Source organism: Pagrus major, chromosome 16, assembly GCF_040436345.1.
Source record: "Pagrus major chromosome 16, Pma_NU_1.0".
NCBI classification, from domain to species: Eukaryota; Metazoa; Chordata; class Actinopteri; order Spariformes; family Sparidae; genus Pagrus; species Pagrus major.
The window spans coordinates 13,243,639-13,262,678 of NC_133230.1; the positions used below are offsets into that span (position 1 = coordinate 13,243,639).

The following is a 19,040-nucleotide window of genomic DNA, read 5'->3' on the forward strand; positions in this document are numbered from 1 at the left end:
GCTTTTTGTCACAACTTATTTTCTTATGATGTGAACCAAACTTCCTTTTTTAAAGGGTAATTCCACCAGTTTTACACATAAGTGTGCTAACATGTCTTGGGGAGTACTACTACATATGTGGAAAAAGTCGTATAAAGCCTTTTGTGGCTCCAGATGTGTGGCATGTAGTCTGATAAATTCAGTGACGTCACTTGGTTGCTAAGTTGCATTGTGGGTATTGTGTGGGTATCTGAAGTTATCAGATTACATGCAGCTTTCTCTGGAGCCACAAAAGGCTTTAGTACTACTAGTAAAAGGTAGTACTCCCCAAAACCTGTAAATATGCTTCAGTGTGTAAAATTGTTGGAGATACCCTTTAATGTGTAAGCACCACTAACGTTGCAGATGGCATGGTGGCGTTAATTTCAGGTACTTTATATGCTGCTGGGTATCCTGACCTATAATAGTACGTCATCATTTATAAGTTAATTTATATTTTGTTTAATCTGATCTGCAAAGTAACTAGTAAAGAAGAAATGCCTAAAATTGTACCCAACTAAGGCAATTGAATTAATGTACTTTCTGATCACTGAAAGGTTTTTTGTATACTAAAGCTCAGGGCCGAACGTAGACATGTAAAACACTAGATAATGTATTAATGTCTGTGGTAACACATGTAGCAGCCCGAACTGTGAATACCATTTGTTTGGCATTTAACATCCTGGCAGGTACACAGGCAAAACAATGGAAAGAAAGGGCTCTTCTCTATGCCTTGATATTGAATGTCTTTAGGGCGTTACCAGTCCATTGGCGTCACATATTATCCTCACATTTTTCTTTTTACTAGATCATTACCAGCTCGGCTTGGGCGTTATCCAAATTCTTTAATCACGTTATTGTCCCACCCAGATATCGTGATACATGATATAATCATCGTTGGAGTCGGGGGTCAGGTTTTACTTTCAATATAAATATATTTTATGTTTTGCTTATTTTATGTTGATTAGTAGTATGAATAGTATGAGTAAATAAAGGACCGACTGCTCCCTTTGCAGCAACATAACACAACATGAAACACTTTTAAATAGCAAAACAATGCTTTTAAATGAGGTATTCGGTAAGTATATTATATGAAGTCCAGCTAGTCTGTCACTGGTGCCCTCCTTCTAAACTCTAGAGAGCCAGCCAGGTGAGAAATAACACTGTGATAAGTCAAAATACAGTCAGAGCAGTTCCTCACACAGCTGTTCGATATTTGATAGTGTGAAAAATATCTCTTATGATCGATTCCTTAATTGATTATATCTAATATAAGTGGACTACTACCAGCAGTCCACACACACACACAAGTGCTTAATGCTTAAAAAAGTGATCCACACAACATCATGTACCATGAAAGATTGAATTACAAGAGCAAACGGTTGAAAAATGAAAATTGGATTAAACACAATTTTATTAATAAGTATTTGAGAACATTTTGTTCCAAACAAACTTCTGTTGATGGCTGACCTTTTCATGGAGGAACTGAGAAAGCAGAATGAATTCATTAAAAACAGTACTTTATCTTGTGTTTTCCATAAAGGTCTTAAAATTCACATTAGACATTAACATTCAAGTCTTGAAATGGTTTTGAAATAAGAAAAAAAATAACATTTAAAGGATGATTTCTCACTCAATTTTTCATTTTCCCCGGCAGCTTTGGATACAGTGCTGTGCTGTTTATTAATACATTACATGTTTTGACTGTAAAGCACCATTGAATACAAACAAATCCCCTATGTGGTGATATTACCTCAAAAACCATTTCTCTCTTTTAAACCAAACATATGGCTGCGTGGTGCTAACTGTGCTGTAGCTTCACTACAGCTCTGTATTGTGCTTCTATAGGCAAACATCTGTCTGTTTGCTCAGACTGGACGGCCATCATTGGTATGTGTCACCTTCCTCTGCTCCCCTTTGTGTATCATCCCCTCTCCTCTCCCGTTTCCTGTTTCCCGGCCGGTTGTCATGGCCACAGTTACCAAGGAGAGCGGAGGCTACAGAAGAAAGGAAACCTGAACCACAGATCTTGATGCCACGATATTTAATTCATCGGCACAGTGGCACACCAAGGTTCAGTGTAATGCAGATGGATTGAGAGTGGCCTCGGGTAGAAGGGGCATTTCTGAATATGAAGACAAAGAGGTGCTGTCAGATCCTTCTGTTACATCCAGGGGCTAGTTTTTTTTTCTTCTTTTATTTACTCCTTTGGCTGTTTATTTAACCAATATATTTAACCAATATATTGATAATACCTGTAATAAATCCCCTAATATAGACCATGTTTCAGCCACAGTTTTGTGAAATTTGATTGAAATGAAATGAAACAAAAACTCAAGAATTCAGGGTTTTCAGGGATTTCCTTTGTCTAGATGACACTGTTTGCAATCATACAACACACGTGACTTTTCTTTTTACCTGTGTATTTCTCCCGTGGCTTTTCAGCGTTTCAACCATCATCGTTGTTAGAGAAAAACCCAAATGCCTCCTTTTGTGAGGCTGTTTCTCTCTTTCACTGCAGACAAAGAAGGCCAAGTGAAAGCTAATTTTTGTGAAAGCTCCTTTAAAAACACACATGAGTTTGTGTGGCATGAAGCGACACAAAGTGTGTAATCCTCATTGTAGAGGCCCCCCCATGTTGTCTTTGTGTTAACCGATCCACCTACGGACAGCTCTCCATCCTCGTCCATCCCTCCCTCTCTTCTTTTGTTGTCTCACCCTCTTTTGCCCTCATTCCCTCCCTCCCTCCCCTCCTGCATCGCTGGGGGATTTTTTTTTCCTGGGGTTCAGTGTTTCTCTCGCAGGTTTGACTGTCAACAACTAAAGATGGAAGGGAGTGAACTGATGCTCTATTTACCCAGAAGTCTCATTACGCAAACCTGATTTGTTATTTATACCCTCATTGGAACTGAACTGACCCATTTGGGCTGTACCGGAGGAAGCGGTTGGGGGGAGGGTGAAGTCTGAAGTGGCCTCATCAAGGCTTGGACCTCAGCGCCGTTTTATTGTCAACAAGGAGACACTCCAGCCAGCAGCAGCAGCAGCAGCAGTGTCTGATGACGAGTCCTGCCTGCTGTTTTTCTCTGGAAACCTGCGCTTTTTTGGATTAGAGGCACAATTAAGCCTTTAAAATCTGCTCTGGAATAACCTCTTTTGATTGACTCTCGAGCAGCTGACTCTTCACCTCCACAGGATGTTTGTTTAATTTACTCCATGAGGACGTAACATTGGATTTCTGTCAACCAAGAGGTAAAAGGCTATTGTGTCATCACTATTTTCAACCTTGCTGTGACAGGATACACTCATAGCAGCTTCAGTGGCCTTGAATCCAAGTATCAGGTTCTATCAGTCTGATCCATCTCGGTAAGGCTACACCGAACCAGGAGTGTGACACTGAAAGACTCCGCAGCTCAGCAACAGTTGAACCAGAGCTGAAGCTAAGGAGCCACTTCCTGAAAAGAAATTTCAAGAAAAAGCCTGGCTGAGATCCATTTCATCCACAGGGCCTGGACCGCGAAGCCTGATCGATCCTGCCTCTACGGGCTGCCACAGGTGGCTGCACAGCTATCGGCTACTCAATAATGCATTGACTCGAGCTCAGGAATGGAAAGCAGGAGAAAGTGTGCGAGCGTCTGATGCTTTTGGAAAGGTGGATGACTGTCGAGAGAAAGAGAGTGATCACTTCTGGATAATCGAGGACACGAGGAGGGGAACAGAGTGAGCAGATGTTGAAGAGGAAGAGGAAAAGAGAAGAAAATGGCTGCTAAGAAAGTGATATTAGGGCAAAGACTGTAGGAAGCTTGACCAAGGAAAAAAGGAAGGGGGCAAGTAAACCAAAGGAGTAGACTTTAAAGACTAACAGAAACAAAAGAAAATTAGATATCCCATAAGAGGCGCCTGTAGCAGACAAAGAAGAGCCACACAAAGGAGGTCATCATGGTGAACACTGGCATGCAGCTGATCAGCTTCACCTGCGCGGTGACCGGCTGGATCATGGCGATCGCCGTCACTGCCTTGCCTCAGTGGAAGGTTTCGGCCTTCATTGGCAGCAACATCCTGACCTCAGAGATCAAGTGGGAAGGCATCTGGATGACCTGCGTCTACCAGACCACAGGTCACATGCAGTGTAAGACATACGACTCCATGCTGGCCCTGCCTCCGGACCTCCAGGCAGCCCGCGCCCTCATGTGCCTGGCCATCTTCATGGGCTGGCTCTCCTGCACCGTGTCCTGCTGCGGCATGAAGTGCACCACCTGTGCCGGGGACGACCGCCGCGCCAAGGCGGGCATCGCGCTCTCAGGCGGGGTTCTCTTCATTCTGACCGGCCTGTGCGTGCTCATTCCCGTTTCCTGGACTGCTAACACCGTCGTCCAGGATTTCTACAACCCCAACGTGCCCTTGATGCACAAAAGAGAGCTGGGCCAGGCCATTTATCTGGGTTGGGCGGCTGCAGTTATTCTGATGATCAGTGGAGCCGTGTTGAGCAGCACCTGCCCCCTCATGGAGAGGAGTGGCCGGTACCGCAGGGGCTACATAGGCCGGAGCTTTGCAAATTCGCCCGCTTCAGCACCCGATCCCCCTAAACCCATCACGTCTAACAGTGTACCGTTAAAGGAGTATGTCTAAGAGGGGGATAAGGGAGAGGAAGGAAGTTAAAGTGTTAAAGCTGTCAAAAACTCTGGTTTTTCCTACATTTACCCTGTCTTAAGTTTTAAGTCTGTGAACTTTAAGCTATAAATTGAAATCTATATATTTATGAACATATTTAACGTATATTTTGCTTATTTTGTATATCTCTTTGTCATGTTCAACTTGTATTCTGTTTTGTTTGAAATTTGACTTTTACTGCACTGTAATTTATAGTAGTGCCTGAAGAAAGCCCATTGCCTATAATGTCCAATCATCAGCATTCACAGAAAAGTATGACTGTTATGATGGCTCTTATGATGGCCTGTGTTGTGAAGATTGCAGTGATTTCTCATGCAGTTGTTCTCTGACGATGTCATTACCTCGAGTGTGCCTACATCGAAAGTGTGAAATAAAACAAGTTTGTCAAAGTGTGCTTCACAAACTCTTCTACAACTCTCTGCATCCTTGTGTGTGCTGGTTGTTCTTGAAAGTACATTTATTTTAGGCCATTTTGACCACCAGAGTGATGCAGTGATTTTCATTATGTCATCAATCAAGTAAGAAATGACGCCACGGGTCCTTTTTTTGTGGAAAAGAAGGCATCTTCTGCGGCCACAAGAATTGCATCCATCTGAGGTATACATGTATGTTTACTCAGTCTTTTAACGATCCTGCTCTTCTCGTCTAACCTCATCACTGAAGGCAGTCAGATTCACAGGCTGGATCGTGGTTCCACTTGACTCCACAGTCGCTTTTACTTTCTTCATTGGGACTCGATGAAGAAGGAAACTTTGCAAAGTGTATCTGAAAGAATACACAAAAGTCATTAATTTTCCTACAAATCTTAGGCACACTTTATTTAACATGCACCAACAAAAAAAGGATATTGCTAGACTATTATCCATGGTAATAAAAGAAATATACCAAAAACAAAATTGCCTGAAAAACGCAAGATACCTCGTCAATTCCCGATAGTGGCGAAACAATTCTAGTGTGGGCTATAACAAATGGTTCTTAAAAGTCTCACAGTTTTAAAGGTGCATTTTTATGCTCATTTTCAGGTTTGTACTTTAATTTCGGGTGTCTGCTAGCAAATGTTTACATGCTGTAAGGGTTTAAAGAACAATTACTTATCCCATACTGTGCATTGCTGCAACACCTCTATTCACTGTCTTCACAACGCTCGCTTTCAGTGCCTGTCTCTTTAAGACCCCCCTCCAGAAATGCCTGGTGTGCTCTGATTGGTCAGCTCTCACAGGCATGAGCAGGCACTGCCCACCTGTGTTTCTGCATCAGCTCTGCTGGTGTTTTTATGATCACGACTGTGCCGGGAGGCAGTGACTGTATAGTTATGTCATCACAACCATATGCAGGTTTTCATGGCTTGTTTAAATGCACAGTTTCTGAATTGTTGTGCTTTATAATCAAAACAGACATGAACATCTCACTTTCTACCATATGGGACCTTTAAACTGAATTAACTTGTCATATACAATAATTAGTTATTTGAGGAGAGTGACATTACAGTGAAGTTATCAACATTATATAAGACATTTTACCTGTGATGCGGTCTTCTGCACTGGGACACTCGAAGGATTTCCATCTTTTGGGAGCAGACTCTAAAAGAGCGAGGTCGTCTGCTCTCAGTGTCTGCAGTAGAGTCTTCCTCCTCAGAAATCTGAACATGAGTTGAGGAAAAAAAGACCCTGAATAGAAGGCAAACCCAACCCAATGTAAACATGAACAGAAAGGATACTGTTCTCGATAGTGACGCTCGGCGTCCTGCAGCCACTCCAGCATGTCAGAGAGGGACGGGGCGGTGGCCGAGCGCTCGGTTACTGTGGGCAGATCCAGACTGTCTGTGTTCTGCTCGTAGAGCTGGAAGACTGCAGAGACCTGGTTACTGGTGGAGTCTCTGACAGACTGTAGAGAAGACCTGAGGGGAGGAGGGAGGGAGGGATGAATAGATAGCATAGGTGAAACATCTTGTTTTAAACTCTTCTTCACATGGAGCATATTCCTCAATAATTGTATCCAGTTAAATCATGACACATAAAACTGAGGGATAACCAATCATATGGAAGCCCATTTCCGCCAGTGTGATGAAAAAAAAAAAATCCTGTAAGCCATTATATTGACTTAGTATCTCAAAAATAATGAGATAGTATCTCAAAATATTGACTTGGTATCTCAATATATTGACTTGGTATCTCAATATGTTGACTTGGTATCTCAAAATAATGAGATGGTATCTCAATATATTGACTTAGTATCTCAAAATATTGACTTGGCATCTCAAAAATAATGAGATAATATCTCAAAATAATGAGATAATATCTCAAAATAATGAGATAGTATCTCAAAATAATGACTTAGTATCTCAAAATATTGACTTGGTATCTCAATATATTGACTTAGTATCTCAAAATAATGAGATAATATCTCAAAATAATGAGATAGTATCTCAAAATAATGACTTAGTATCTCAAAATATTGACTTGGTATCTCAATATATTGACTTGGTATCTCAATATATTGACTTGGTATCTCAAAATAATGAGAGAGTCTTGTTTGTCTTGTTTCCTCATATGTGCCAAAGCAACAGAAGCAAGTGGGTGAGACAAGGCTTAGCAGACCTCCTCATTGAAGACTACTTTAGACATGGATTCACAAATTGTGAAATTTTAGTGCTCTTGGAGGAATCACATAATATCAAACTAAGCCTTCGGACTCTAGAGAGAAAGCTACAAAAGAACCAGCTTTGGCAGAGACGAAATAAGACAGATGAAGCTGAAGTGGCATCCTTCATTGACCAACAGCGACAAATGTCTGGCAAACATAAATATTTTGATACTATAGATACTATCTCATTATAATGACTTACAGGACGCATGGCGCATATGAGGAAACAAGACATAGACCTAAGTCATTATTTGAGATACTATCTCATTATTTTGAGATAGTAAGTCATTATTTTGAGATACTATCTCATTATTTTGAGATACTAAGTCAATATATTGAGATACTATCTCATTGTTTTGAGATAGTAAGTCATTATTTTGAGATACTAAGTCAATATATTGAGATACTATCTCATTATTTTGAGATACTAAGTCATTATTTTGAGATACTAAGTCAATATATTGAGATACTATCTCATTATTTTGAGATACTAAGTCAATATATTGAGATACTATCTCATTATTTTGAGATACTAAGTCAATATATTGAGATACTAAGTCAATATTTTGAGATACTAAGTCAATATATTGAGATACTAAGTCAATATTTTGAGATACTATCTCATTATAATGACTTACAGGATCTTTTTTTTTTTTCATCACACTGGCGGAAATGGGCTTCCATACAATCACATCAGCTAGATACCAAAAAACAGGAGTCATGTTAATGTCGGTATTATTGCACATCTCACTGAGGTATTGAGAACAATCACAGAGGTGAGTCTATGCATCATCTCTACAGTTTATCAATTTTTGCTTGCCAAGCTACTTACATCTTCTCATTGAGTTTGCACAGCACCGTATCCGTGGCTTGTAAGAGCTTGAATCGCATCCGTTCCTCCAGGTCAGGGAAGATTCTGAGCGGTGTGTTGGACAGCTGGACGTTGGAAAGCGCTCTCGACTGCTCTGCCAAATTCCCGAGAGACACCATCAGAGGGCTGCACTCGGCCAACACACCACACCATACTTTCTGATTGTTTTCAAGACCCTGAAAGCTTTTCCTCAGGGCTTGATGGAGTGGAAGCAGTCCAGGTTTGGACATTTCAGGCGCTGATTTTCAACATAAGCTGACAAAAAAAAATAAAAACCACGCGTGCTAAATAATTGGATATTTGTCTTTAAATTATTTCAGTTCGTTTTCTAGCAATGCAACCCCTTTAAACGGTTTCTGTAATCCTTCAAAATGTGGAAACATTAGCTGCTAATATCCTCACATTGCTACCATGTTGCCTGGACTTACTTCCGCCCTCCTGATGTAAACACTGACGTTCAGTGCTGTGATAGGTCGAGAAACCTGTTTTCGTGACGCAAGGCAAACGAGCGCTCTGATTGGCTGACTGTGCGTCTGGCCCCTCCTCGCGCGGAATTTTGAAAACGGCTTTGTAAGGGAAGGTAGTCCGGTGTCCCGAGGAGGAAAAACATTATCAGGTATTTAAATGTTTATAAAACACTTCTCGCCACGGTAATACACTGATATTTAGAGCGTTGTATTAAATGTCTGTGTGCGTGAAGGAACCTGACGCCAAATTGCGGAGCAAGCTAGTGATTTGGCTAAATAACTAGCAGAGCAAGTGACGTTAGCACCAACTGTTAGCTTGCTTGCAGTTTCTTCTTAAAATGGTGGATGGACACAGTTACATCCTAAAGCCACTACACGTAACCCGATGATATAACTATACAGCGTTGTATAGCGTTGGTAAATTGACTTATATCCTCGCCTTTTCCTATTCATTCAGACATGGCTCCCAGGAAGAGAACAACCAAACGGAAAGACGACCAGAAGTCGGCCAAGCTGGAGGCTTTTCTTCAGGACTTCGACAACGAGGGTAAATATATTTTTACTTGTGGTTGAGAGACACTACACTGCAGCATAAACACATAAACTTGGTAAACCAATTCCACTGACCACCAGTCCTAAAAGTACGCTTGCTGTATGTTGCTGGGTCATGTTGCCAGATCTCAGGAGAGAATCAGAAATACTTTATTGACCCCCGAGGGGGAATTGCTTGCGTTACAGCTGCTCCCATTCAAAAGTCTTATGCAGAAAAACTAAAATTATACAGAAACAAGCAACCCTGGATATGCTATTAGGACTATACCAGTGGTGGCCCTAAAGTATGCAGACGGCCCTTTCAAAATGTTGTATTATTACAGAGGGAGACACATTTATTGGCATTTGAGAGCAAAGCGATTAGAGGGATACAGAAATGAAACTACCAACGTTTATTTCTTTGTGTGTTGGACCCTCTAAAATTGGTTGTATTGTGACCAAGACATGCACTGAGTCTGACATTGTACAGTTGCAAAATGAACACAACAGTGCACTCTGCAATGGCAATACTCCCTTTAAAATATGTTTGACCCTTGTGTACTGCAATTTATTGTTGGTAAACATACTACATGCTGATATTGATATAAAACTAACAACCCAAAATTGGGTGATAGTATCGACCTGGTGGATTCTTTTGATCGTGCTATTTATAATCGGGTTGTGATTATTACTGCACAGTCATGTTTGGTAATATGGAGCCACTTTGGACTATTTTATAAATTGCTGGCATCAACAACGGCTGTTATTTTTTCACAGTGGAGACCAGAGTTGTACAGCTGAAAGAGAAGATCAACCAGCTGTTGAAAGATGTTGACAACAGCTACAACATGGCACTCATTAAGCTCCCCAAGGCTGTCAGGCAAATGTGCTGGCTGGAACATATTAGTAAGTTGACACAAACTCTCTCACACAAACCCCAAATGCCAATAATATTAACATTGTTTTAAGAAATATTGCAGTTTTGCCAAAAAGAGGCTTCTTTTGACATTTGGTCCTGGTCTCATAAATAAAAAACTGTTTTTGTTTTTTGTTACATTTGTACATTCTTGCCTTGAGTAAGTGTCATGACTCCTGAGACATGTTATACATAGTTGTTACACTAGCCCCTTTTACTCATCATTAAATGAAAATCATGTACCATCTCTGTGTAGAGCCTGAGAAACCAAAGTCACCAGAAGTGGATAATACAAAGGTGAGTTGAGGATCTTTCTATTTCACGTCATGATTTGCAGTGTGTCAAAAAAATTCTGAATGTCTTTGGCTCACACAGTCGCACCCTGTTCTGTATTAAACATTCACAGAGAGAAGAAGAAGTTGCTATTGTCAACAGCATCATGGCAGAGGACCACGCAGTGCTTCTCAAATCAGTCAAGAAAAGTATGTTAAAACTAGTGTTTTCTGAAAGTATTCTGAAATGAAACAAGACTGTCAATACAGACTAACAAGTCCAAATTCTTCTATCAAGTCAAGAATTTCTACTTTGGAAAATTAATAAACGTTTGAAGAAGATTTCATAACATTTATTTTGTCCCTGACCCTACAGCCACAAAGAAAAAGGGTGGAGCCAAATCCAGTTCAGAGGATGAAAACACCCCGAGCACAACAAGGAAGGTAATGTCAAAACACAGCTGAGCGTTTGAGAGCATCATTGATCATAAATATACATTCAATCACTTTACGCTACTTAACTGCTTATTCCTAATTCAGGGGAGAGCAACAAAGAAACCTCCAACTACATCAAAGAGGGCAAAGGCTCTGTCTGTCAACAAGCAGAACGCCTCCATCAGAAGGTAAGACCGTTCTTTTTGTTTGTTTTGTTTATTTCTTTCATTCTCTGCCTGTCTACATCTTTCTCATGTTCAGTTGCCTGATAACATCACGTTGTGATCACATGTCTGCCTGAATTCAGATCAACCAGGAAGCCACTGGTCACTCCTGCCAGGAGTATGATGGATTGTTCTATGATGGGCGCTACTCCTCTTGTCACCCCACGCTTCGACCCAAGGTGAGAAAACATTATATAGTTAAAACTCCACCACTTCTGCTATTCTCAGTGTTTCTGCAACAACAGATGTCTCATCCTATGTAAATTGGGACAGCATTTATTATAATCTTTGCTATTCAAATGAATGAAATTCTGGAGCCATCCCAATCACCAGAATGAATTTTGGCAATGCACATTTCTGCAAACAACTGATATGAAACTTTTCATTTCTTTTATGTTTTTCTTTAGGATCAGTCTTCCATTTTATGTTGTGACAGTGCTGTTTTTACTCTGGTTAGGTTTAGGCACAGAAACCACTTGGTTAGAGTTAGGAAAAAATCATGTTTTGTCTTAAAATACCTGTTTTGGTCGCCACAAACACAACTGGAAATTGTCCTGAGGTCTCCTTCCAAATATCCAGTTGTGTCACGCATACAAATGTTGAAATGTAGAACTACGGTCACTGGCTTGGCAGCCTTGTTGCCTAACTTCACCACCATCTCCTTGATCTCCCGACAAGGAAGGTCAGGTCATAAAAATGTAGTGCGAGTGTAAACATTTCAGTGGTTTGGCAACATTTTATTCTGTGACTGGGCTGCTGAAGCAGGGTATTCTGATGATTGGGGTTTAAATTTGCCACCCAAATAAAGTGATGGATAAAATTTTCATCACTTCATGTGGGTGGAGAAGTTTCTACAGAGAGATGGGTAAATACTTTTTCAGTTAATGATGATTAAAAGATTAAAAACTGTATAGATCTGCAAGTGGATCTATATGAGTTTTACATTATTTGGGCACTGGAGGCTAGTTCTCCTCGCTATCTCTAGTGTCTAACTCCAGTAATTTCCTCTCTTGAATCTTGTATTTTCTTTTCCAAGTCTGAGCTATAATCCACAGTCAGGCGTTCGTGATATTCACCATGTTGCTTTATCTCCTCAGGCTTCCAAAGACCCCCGCTGTGAGAATTCCCCGCCACAAAGAGAGGGTCTACAGCATTTCAGTCAACGGCTCTCCCATTGCAGCAGGAAATGAGGACATTATCATCAACGTCCCCATCGGCAACGGAGAGGTGAGTGCACAGTTAGCTGGGCTGAGACTTGTGGATCCCATAGAACAGTATTTTAGTCACATAACAAGAAAACAAGGTTACATTGTAATCATATTAGTGTTTTTTTTCTCTGTCATCTTTGTGTTAGATCTATATTTCTTTTTGCATTAAATTATTGTGTTAATTTATTCTATGTCAATTGACAACACTTTGGTTTAGGCTGATGTAGCAGGCTAATTTACCGACCTAATGTCTTGTAATGTGTCGATCCAGAGCGTTCAGCTCCTGGCCAGTCAGATGGACTCGGTGGACCTGTCGTCACTGGACGAAACTGCTCTGAGGAGCATTCGGCTGCTGCAGGTATATTGATCACTTGTGTAGGACAACATTTCTGTGGAGTAACTGTTTAGCTACTGTTTTAGATGTGAAATATTTGCACATGATTTATTTCTCATCATTTCTTTCTTTTGTTTCTGCTTCCTGACAGAATCGCCTCACAAATCTGTGTGGGATCTGAGTGACCTAACTGTCGGCTGTCAACATTACTTTTAAGAAATGTATCTTTATTTTAAAGCTTGTTTTTTTTGTACCTATATGTGAGATTTTAAAAGAGTAGGGAACTTTTGAAGTTTGGCCCTTAGAGCTAAATTTCACAATTTGTGTGATTCTTTGTATGTACCAAATTGCTTATTTTTCACTGTTTTGGTCTGAAAATTTCCTGAACATCCAAGAGACCCTCAGGATACTTTTCAACATTTATTAAACTAGTTGTTGCAGAATGTTCACAGTAATCAAATTACTGTAAATGTATATATTTTTTACCCTTACAAAGACTCTTGGGTTAGTATTACTAGTTTAATTACTGTAAAGGTTCTGCAACAATTATTTGAACTGATGCATTTTGCAGATCATCATGGTTTTTGGGATGCTAAGTGAGTTGTGCGAGTCTGTATTTTTTCTTGTGGACAAGTCCATCTTCACCTAGCTGTACCTCTGCATGGGGACCAGTAGGTGGTAGCATTTCACCACAGAAGTTTGCTTGTGTGGAGAAGTCAGACCCTCCTGAGTGTTGTGTCTTCTTCCTGTGGTTGTAACCCGTCCTCAGTGATAAAGCTGTTGCACAACTGACAAAGTAAAATCTACTACAGTAAAATCCATTTGTGCACTGGCTTCTTCTTCAGCTTCTTATGATGATAACTTGGAATCTTGGTGTTCACTCTAAGAACCATCAAAGTACTAAATCATAGTTTTGGTATTTGAATACTTTGATGTCCATCAATGAGTTGTTGCTGACCTTTAATTAGTTTATGGGGACAGGTTGATCCTGTAGTAGCTCACCTCATAGAGTGTGCACCCTACTGAGTGCCCAATGTACTAAGGCTATCTCCCTACCGTGGCAGCCCGGGCCCTTTGCTGCATGTTATCCCCCCTATTCCTTGCCTGTCCTATCAAGATAATGCCAAAAGAAGAAAAGAAATTCAAGAAATATTTAACCTATAATGGTACTCAATAGAGGCCCAACAGGCCCCCTTTAATTCAGTCAAGCCTAATCCAACATCAAACTCTATAGCACTGCTTAACCACATTTCAAGCTTGTTGCTCTCACCCACAGCCACATAAATACGCCCACTTTTTTCATGAAGATCTGTGCATTATTCCCTGAGAAATTAAAATTCTGGACAGAGACGCATCCTCCATCCAAGTTTCGTGGAAATCCGTTCAGTAGTTTTTGTGTGATCCTGCTGACAAACCAATCAACAAATACACACGGGTGAAAACGTAACCTCCTTGATGAGGTGATAAAAGTGGTTCAACAGTTGCTACCAGTGATGTCCACTTTACTTTTGTGTCTAACTGTCCTCTATAGATTAACACAAACTCTTGATTTTGCTTATGTAAGAAGTTCCTCTTGTCCTTTCATGACTTTGTTTACACAGAGGGACATTAGCGGGTCATGTGACTTGCTGTTGGCAGGAAGTGGCAGCCTGTCCCACTGCTGGCACACAAACCTGCACTCTGACCTTCGGGGACATCATAATGCTGCCAATTAGAAGCTTATTAAGCTTCGTTAGGCCTGATGAGCTCGTTAGGGTTTCCACCTGGGATGGTGAACTGGGTCAGACCGGGCCTCACCTTGGGCCCGTACAGACATGCAGAACTCTTTGCTATTCCTGCTGGATTCTCATGCATCATATGCTACCAAGCCACAGCATGGGAACTCTGTGCCCCCAGCTCAAACCGGGCCTGGTCCCTTCCATCTGTATCCATCTTTAAGCGCTTCATCATCTGCTGTCTCTCGCTGTGCAAACTGTGTTGCAGAGGTAAAAACCAAACTCTGAATCCCTACAAACGACAGATGTTGTGGTCAGCGGTGCGTGCAGTTCAGCTCCCTCGTTAGCGGAGCACTGAGCCCTCGCGCACCTGCTCTACATATCATAGAATTTTCCTAGTTTTGCCTCTGAATGGATTGGATCCTTTTTTTTTATTCTCTAGGTGGGTGGAAAATTGCCATTTTGCACGGATGGCTTGGTTTTCAGTAAGCACGCAGGCAGTGGCGCAGTGACAGGTGCGGTATGGATGGGGCGGATTTTGAGGTCACAGAGCAACACTGCTACATAAATCATCCGCTGAGATGTTCAGGATGAGGGACTGGAACCTGAGATAGTGGGAGGGAGACGCAGTACAGCTTCAACACTTCTGTGTAGTTTTATATCCACCTGCTTTAAAGCAGTCCGAAGAAAATTAGAGAATTGCAGCAGTGCATTCCTGCAAAAGCTGCACCATGCAATAGTATTTTTAAACTGACAATGAATTAAATGGCTGTGTGGAATGTGACGTGTATCTCCCAGTGATGAATCCACTGAATATTAATCAGTTTCACTCAGCTCGACAAAGTGGTTTAGTGTCTTTCAGCTCATTGTTTTGGTTCACTCATTAAAACCCATTTTCATACGCAGCACGGCAGACAAACTTAGTAACTAGCTGGTGGACATCATGTAGCATTTAGTTGCTATAAGAGCCAGAAATGTTGAGTTAAAGATATAATATGTTGGAATTTCTGCATTAAAATATCTAAAAATGACGAGACCGTTGTTATTTTGTTGTGTACTTAAAATAGTCCAAGTGTTTCCAACAATGTTCACATAAGGGAAATCCACAAGTATACTGGAGGTAATGGTGCATTTCATTTGGTAGCCTGTCGCTTTAACTTCCAGGAGAGAGTCACTGAGTCAGGCAGGAAGTCTGCAAATGTATGAATACAACTAAAACATTACCTCATCCATGAACATTAGAGTCACGTCAGTAGATTTTCATCAACAATGGTGTTTGTTTAATGATGTGTTCGTTAATTTGTGGTTATTCACGTCACTTCGCCCCAAACAACCGGTTTACTCATATGTACATAGTGAGGGTGTGCGTATCTGTTTGAATTCAGGTCAACTCTCACTAAACTCAGCACTCACCAGAGACTCCTATTCTCTCTCTTCTTTCCCCTCTCCTCTTAGTAATTTTACTAAGAGGAGAGTGTAACTCCCAAGCTTCAGTCGGCAGTCAACATCACAGAACATAAACACCTGACAATGGAGGTCACGTCCGCAGATCACTGCTGTAGTCAGGTTGATAAATAGAAGAAGAAGATAAGATAAATCCTCTTTTTAATTCCAAAAGGCAAAAGTGATTTGTTGGCCAACAGGACTGGATCAGAGAAGAATCAGAAGATGTGTCTCCAGGTGTTTATTCCTCCAGAAGGTCTGGCTTTGCACCCAACTCTGTCCTCCTAAGATGGCTCTGATGTGCTATACAGTGGCTATGCTGCGTAGCGAATGAAACTTGCTGTTGCCTTGAGTAAAATGATGGATTTCTCTGAGTTAGAACTTTGCTTGAAACATTTGGGATAATGTAAATAACAAAAGTCTGGTTGTTTTGAGATATTTTGATACAGAAATGTTACATATTACAGTTTATCTTTAAGCTTGCTTAGTCTTCGATGAACCGTTTCTTTATCCTTTTGTCCTGTTGTTCCACAATAAGCCCCCACAGATCTCTTCTCTAACCTCACCCTCCCTCACATTCTCTCTCATTTTGTATTCCCAAAATCTGTTATCATTAACACAAGTGTCTGATGCATGAATGTGGTGTATTTCTCAACAAAGCTGTTCCCTCCCCAAACTGCTGGATCCGTTGGTTAATTGAGCCCCCAGACCTGGGGAAACTGCCAAATTTCCTGCCAAGACGAATGAACCTGGCAGAAGCATGTTCTCCTAGAGAAATTAATTCTCTGGTGCGTCGAGGCCTCCTACAAATCCCATCCGTCAAGTGCCCCGCTAATCGATTTATTCACATGCCCACACCTCCGCCTGCCACTGTCTCTCATTCAATTCATACCGAGCCATCCAGGAGGTCACGACTCATCTTTTGCTAAGTTGGTTTGTCAGCATAAACCACAAAAAAATGTCACTGAATGCTTTGTTCTGTCTGCTTCGGTGATGGAGAGTTAGGAGGACACGAGCTGACGGTAAAGTGAAGTGACAGACGGGAGGAAGAGTTAAATGGGACTGAACGGCCCCCACATGATGCATTCTGGGCATGTGTTCGTCTGTTGGCCAGCAGGGTCCTGATGGTGTTTTGATGGGCGGCCCCTCTGTCGCTCAGGCACCCTTGATGATGGGCGGGGTGGAGAGGAACATCTGCTGCCAAAAATTCCTGTGGAAATTAAGGCCTGAAAATAACGGGCGGAGGAGAGGCAGGAGGTTAATGCCGTTTGCTGATTGCACAGAGATAAACTTTTGCTTTAGAGGCCCCTCGGCGGTTCTGAAATTCAGACATTTGTCTGCGATAGACGTGACAGCATTTGTTTGCACTGGGTTTCCAAAAGAAGTTAGACATGAAACCTGTCCTGGGATTCAAGACAGTACTTACATTTCTGGATGGTGTGTGTATGAAATGTATTGATTTGTGTGACTGTAAGGATTCTGCAGATGGCGCGGCGCAGATGGGACAAAAAACAAAAAGACAGGGCTGTCGCTGATGCCTAAAAATGCAGGTTTAAACACTTGCTAATGGGATTGAAACTGAAACTGAAACTGAAACTGGAATTAGTGAAAAAGGTGTAAACATTAAAAGGAGCTGAGGTGTTGCATTATATATAATAATAATAATACAGTCTCGTGGTTCCTCTGAGGATTATAAATGACCTGTAACAGCAAACGACACCATCAGCAAAAGACTGCTATTTTTATACACTTATTATTAATGCCTGTGCTCGGGTACGATCATATATATCACATATAAAATCACGTATAAATACATTACCTAATCGCGATCCATCCTGCGGTCAAGACAAATGCACGCACCGCTGGCACGCGCTAGCAAAGATCTTTTCGACAGATCGGACCGCTTTTGTCCAAAGGGGCACTAGAATTGACAAAAGACTCACTTTAAGACTCATAGTTTGCATTTAGGGCCTGTCCAACTCCCTTTTTCTAGTCTAATCTGTGTGAAAAGTAAAGCACAAGGCGCAAAGGGGTTGTTGTGAACCCGCTGATGCAGGCTCATCTTCTATCTGAACAATGCGCCCCTGTAATAGCGGGAAAGATACCGCACCTGTCTGCTTTTGACCTGCACAACACGTTGAAGAATTTAGCTTTGGAGCCTTGCGTCCTTTTCAGCGGCACGTTTTGACGTTATTTTACTGAAACGCTGTAGGTGAATGTAAGGATGAAGACCCCTCTGTAAAAGGATCTCGAGCTGCTCCAAGGTTGACATTTCAAGGCTGACACTTTTACACTCTCAGTTGGCTCAAATATTCCTTGGCTCACCAGTTTAATTAGGAGTTTAACAGCACATTCTTGTTTATAAGCCCTAGAGGCTGGATTTTTTCCAGTAGTTCGTGTTTTAAATGATTTCCTTTACTAACTTAGGGCGAGCAAATAAAGCTGTCTCTCTCTGGTGGCTTCGTCAAAGGTAGGTAAATACAGTTAAAGCAAGAAATATCAATTAATGTCACATTTTATAAATCAGTTTTCCTTTTGGTGCATTTAATGGCATATTAATTTATGTATTGGACCATTTATTGCTATATTTATTACTGATTTTGGCAGTTTCAGACCTTCTTAAGTGCCGGCTGACTTGGCTATGAAAACGCTTTTATTTCCCGCAGGCATTGCTTGTGTGGCACAAGCCTGGCTTTTTTATTTTTCTTTGTAAATGCATCACAAATAAAGAAACCATTAGAAGAGTTAACGACAAATAAAGGGACATTTTGCTACCTTTTCATCTTTACTACCTGACGATAGCCTAGCTACATAGACTGGAGACAAAATATTATATGTATTTATTTCACTGTGCCGCTCGAAGACCACTGGCAGCTACCGGCAACTTTTTAAAGGACAAGTTCACCCAAAACTTAAGATGCTGAGTTGTTTTGGAGAATGCTTCATTTGCTCCTGCATGCTTTAATGATAATTGGATCTTCAGGCACTACGAAACATGTATATGAATTGCAAATATGTTACTTCCTGACTTGGTGTGCTGTTTCAGTGCACTCCGGCAGCGCTACATCTATGGTCCCTGCCTCCACCAACAATCAATGTTTCTGATTTTGTAAATAAATAGAACTTCCTTTTTAAGACATTTTCTGGCTATGAGCATTTTGAGAGTCAAGGGCGCAAACTAACGCTTTCCTAACAGGGCCAACCATAGCCTGCATGAGGAGGTTGTTAATGTGGAAAGCATTAATAGCACTAATTTGGGCTTTTTATGCTGTCATTCATTCCTATGCCCGACCCG

At 41.2% G+C, this 19,040-nt stretch overlaps 3 protein-coding genes across 3 annotated transcripts; 2 read left to right on the top strand and 1 right to left on the bottom strand.

The window, feature by feature from the left end:
- The first annotated feature begins 3,954 nt into the window (after nucleotides 1–3,954).
- On the top strand, nucleotides 3,955–4,644 carry cldn35 (claudin 35). The gene has a single exon (XM_073483852.1). The coding sequence runs from the start codon at nucleotides 3,955–3,957 to the stop codon at nucleotides 4,642–4,644; it is 690 nt and encodes a 229-aa protein (XP_073339953.1).
- airim (AFG2 interacting ribosome maturation factor) lies at nucleotides 4,176–8,613 on the bottom strand. Its single transcript, XM_073483853.1, has 4 exons — nucleotides 8,162–8,613; nucleotides 6,404–6,583; nucleotides 6,207–6,325; nucleotides 4,176–5,451 (listed from the first exon to the last, which is right to left on the bottom strand). The coding sequence occupies exons 1-4, from the start codon at nucleotides 8,428–8,430 to the stop codon at nucleotides 5,411–5,413; spliced, it is 609 nt and encodes a 202-aa protein (XP_073339954.1). The 5' UTR covers nucleotides 8,431–8,613; the 3' UTR covers nucleotides 4,176–5,410.
- On the top strand, nucleotides 8,335–13,408 carry cdca8 (cell division cycle associated 8). The gene is made up of 12 exons (XM_073483851.1): nucleotides 8,335–8,420; nucleotides 8,673–8,816; nucleotides 9,125–9,214; nucleotides 9,976–10,104; nucleotides 10,371–10,411; nucleotides 10,521–10,596; nucleotides 10,763–10,830; nucleotides 10,927–11,009; nucleotides 11,129–11,224; nucleotides 12,143–12,272; nucleotides 12,525–12,611; nucleotides 12,739–13,408. Exons 3-12 carry the CDS (start codon nucleotides 9,127–9,129, stop codon nucleotides 12,766–12,768), a joined length of 828 nt encoding a protein of 275 aa, XP_073339952.1. The 5' UTR covers nucleotides 8,335–8,420; nucleotides 8,673–8,816; nucleotides 9,125–9,126; the 3' UTR covers nucleotides 12,769–13,408.
- Nucleotides 13,409–19,040: the final 5,632 nt, after the last annotated feature.

Bases quoted from the DNA above. Each gene is read 5' to 3' on its own strand.
- cldn35 (XM_073483852.1), top strand. From the start codon at position 3,955: ATGGTGAACACTGGCATGCAGCTGATCAGCTTCACCTGCGCGGTGACC.
- airim (XM_073483853.1), bottom strand. From the start codon at position 8,430: ATGTCCAAACCTGGACTGCTTCCACTCCATCAAGCCCTGAGGAAAAGC. The intron at 6,584-8,161 runs GTAAGTAGCTTG...TCCTCCCCTCAG, and splicing joins TGCAAACTCAATGAGAAGAT to GTCTTCTCTACAGTCTGTCA. The intron at 5,452-6,206 runs GTAAAATGTCTT...GTATTCTTTCAG, and splicing joins TGCAGAAGACCGCATCACAG to ATACACTTTGCAAAGTTTCC.
- cdca8 (XM_073483851.1), top strand. From the start codon at position 9,127: ATGGCTCCCAGGAAGAGAACAACCAAACGGAAAGACGACCAGAAGTCG. The intron at 10,412-10,520 runs GTGAGTTGAGGA...AAACATTCACAG, and splicing joins CAGAAGTGGATAATACAAAG to AGAGAAGAAGAAGTTGCTAT. The intron at 10,831-10,926 runs GTAATGTCAAAA...TTCCTAATTCAG, and splicing joins CCCCGAGCACAACAAGGAAG to GGGAGAGCAACAAAGAAACC.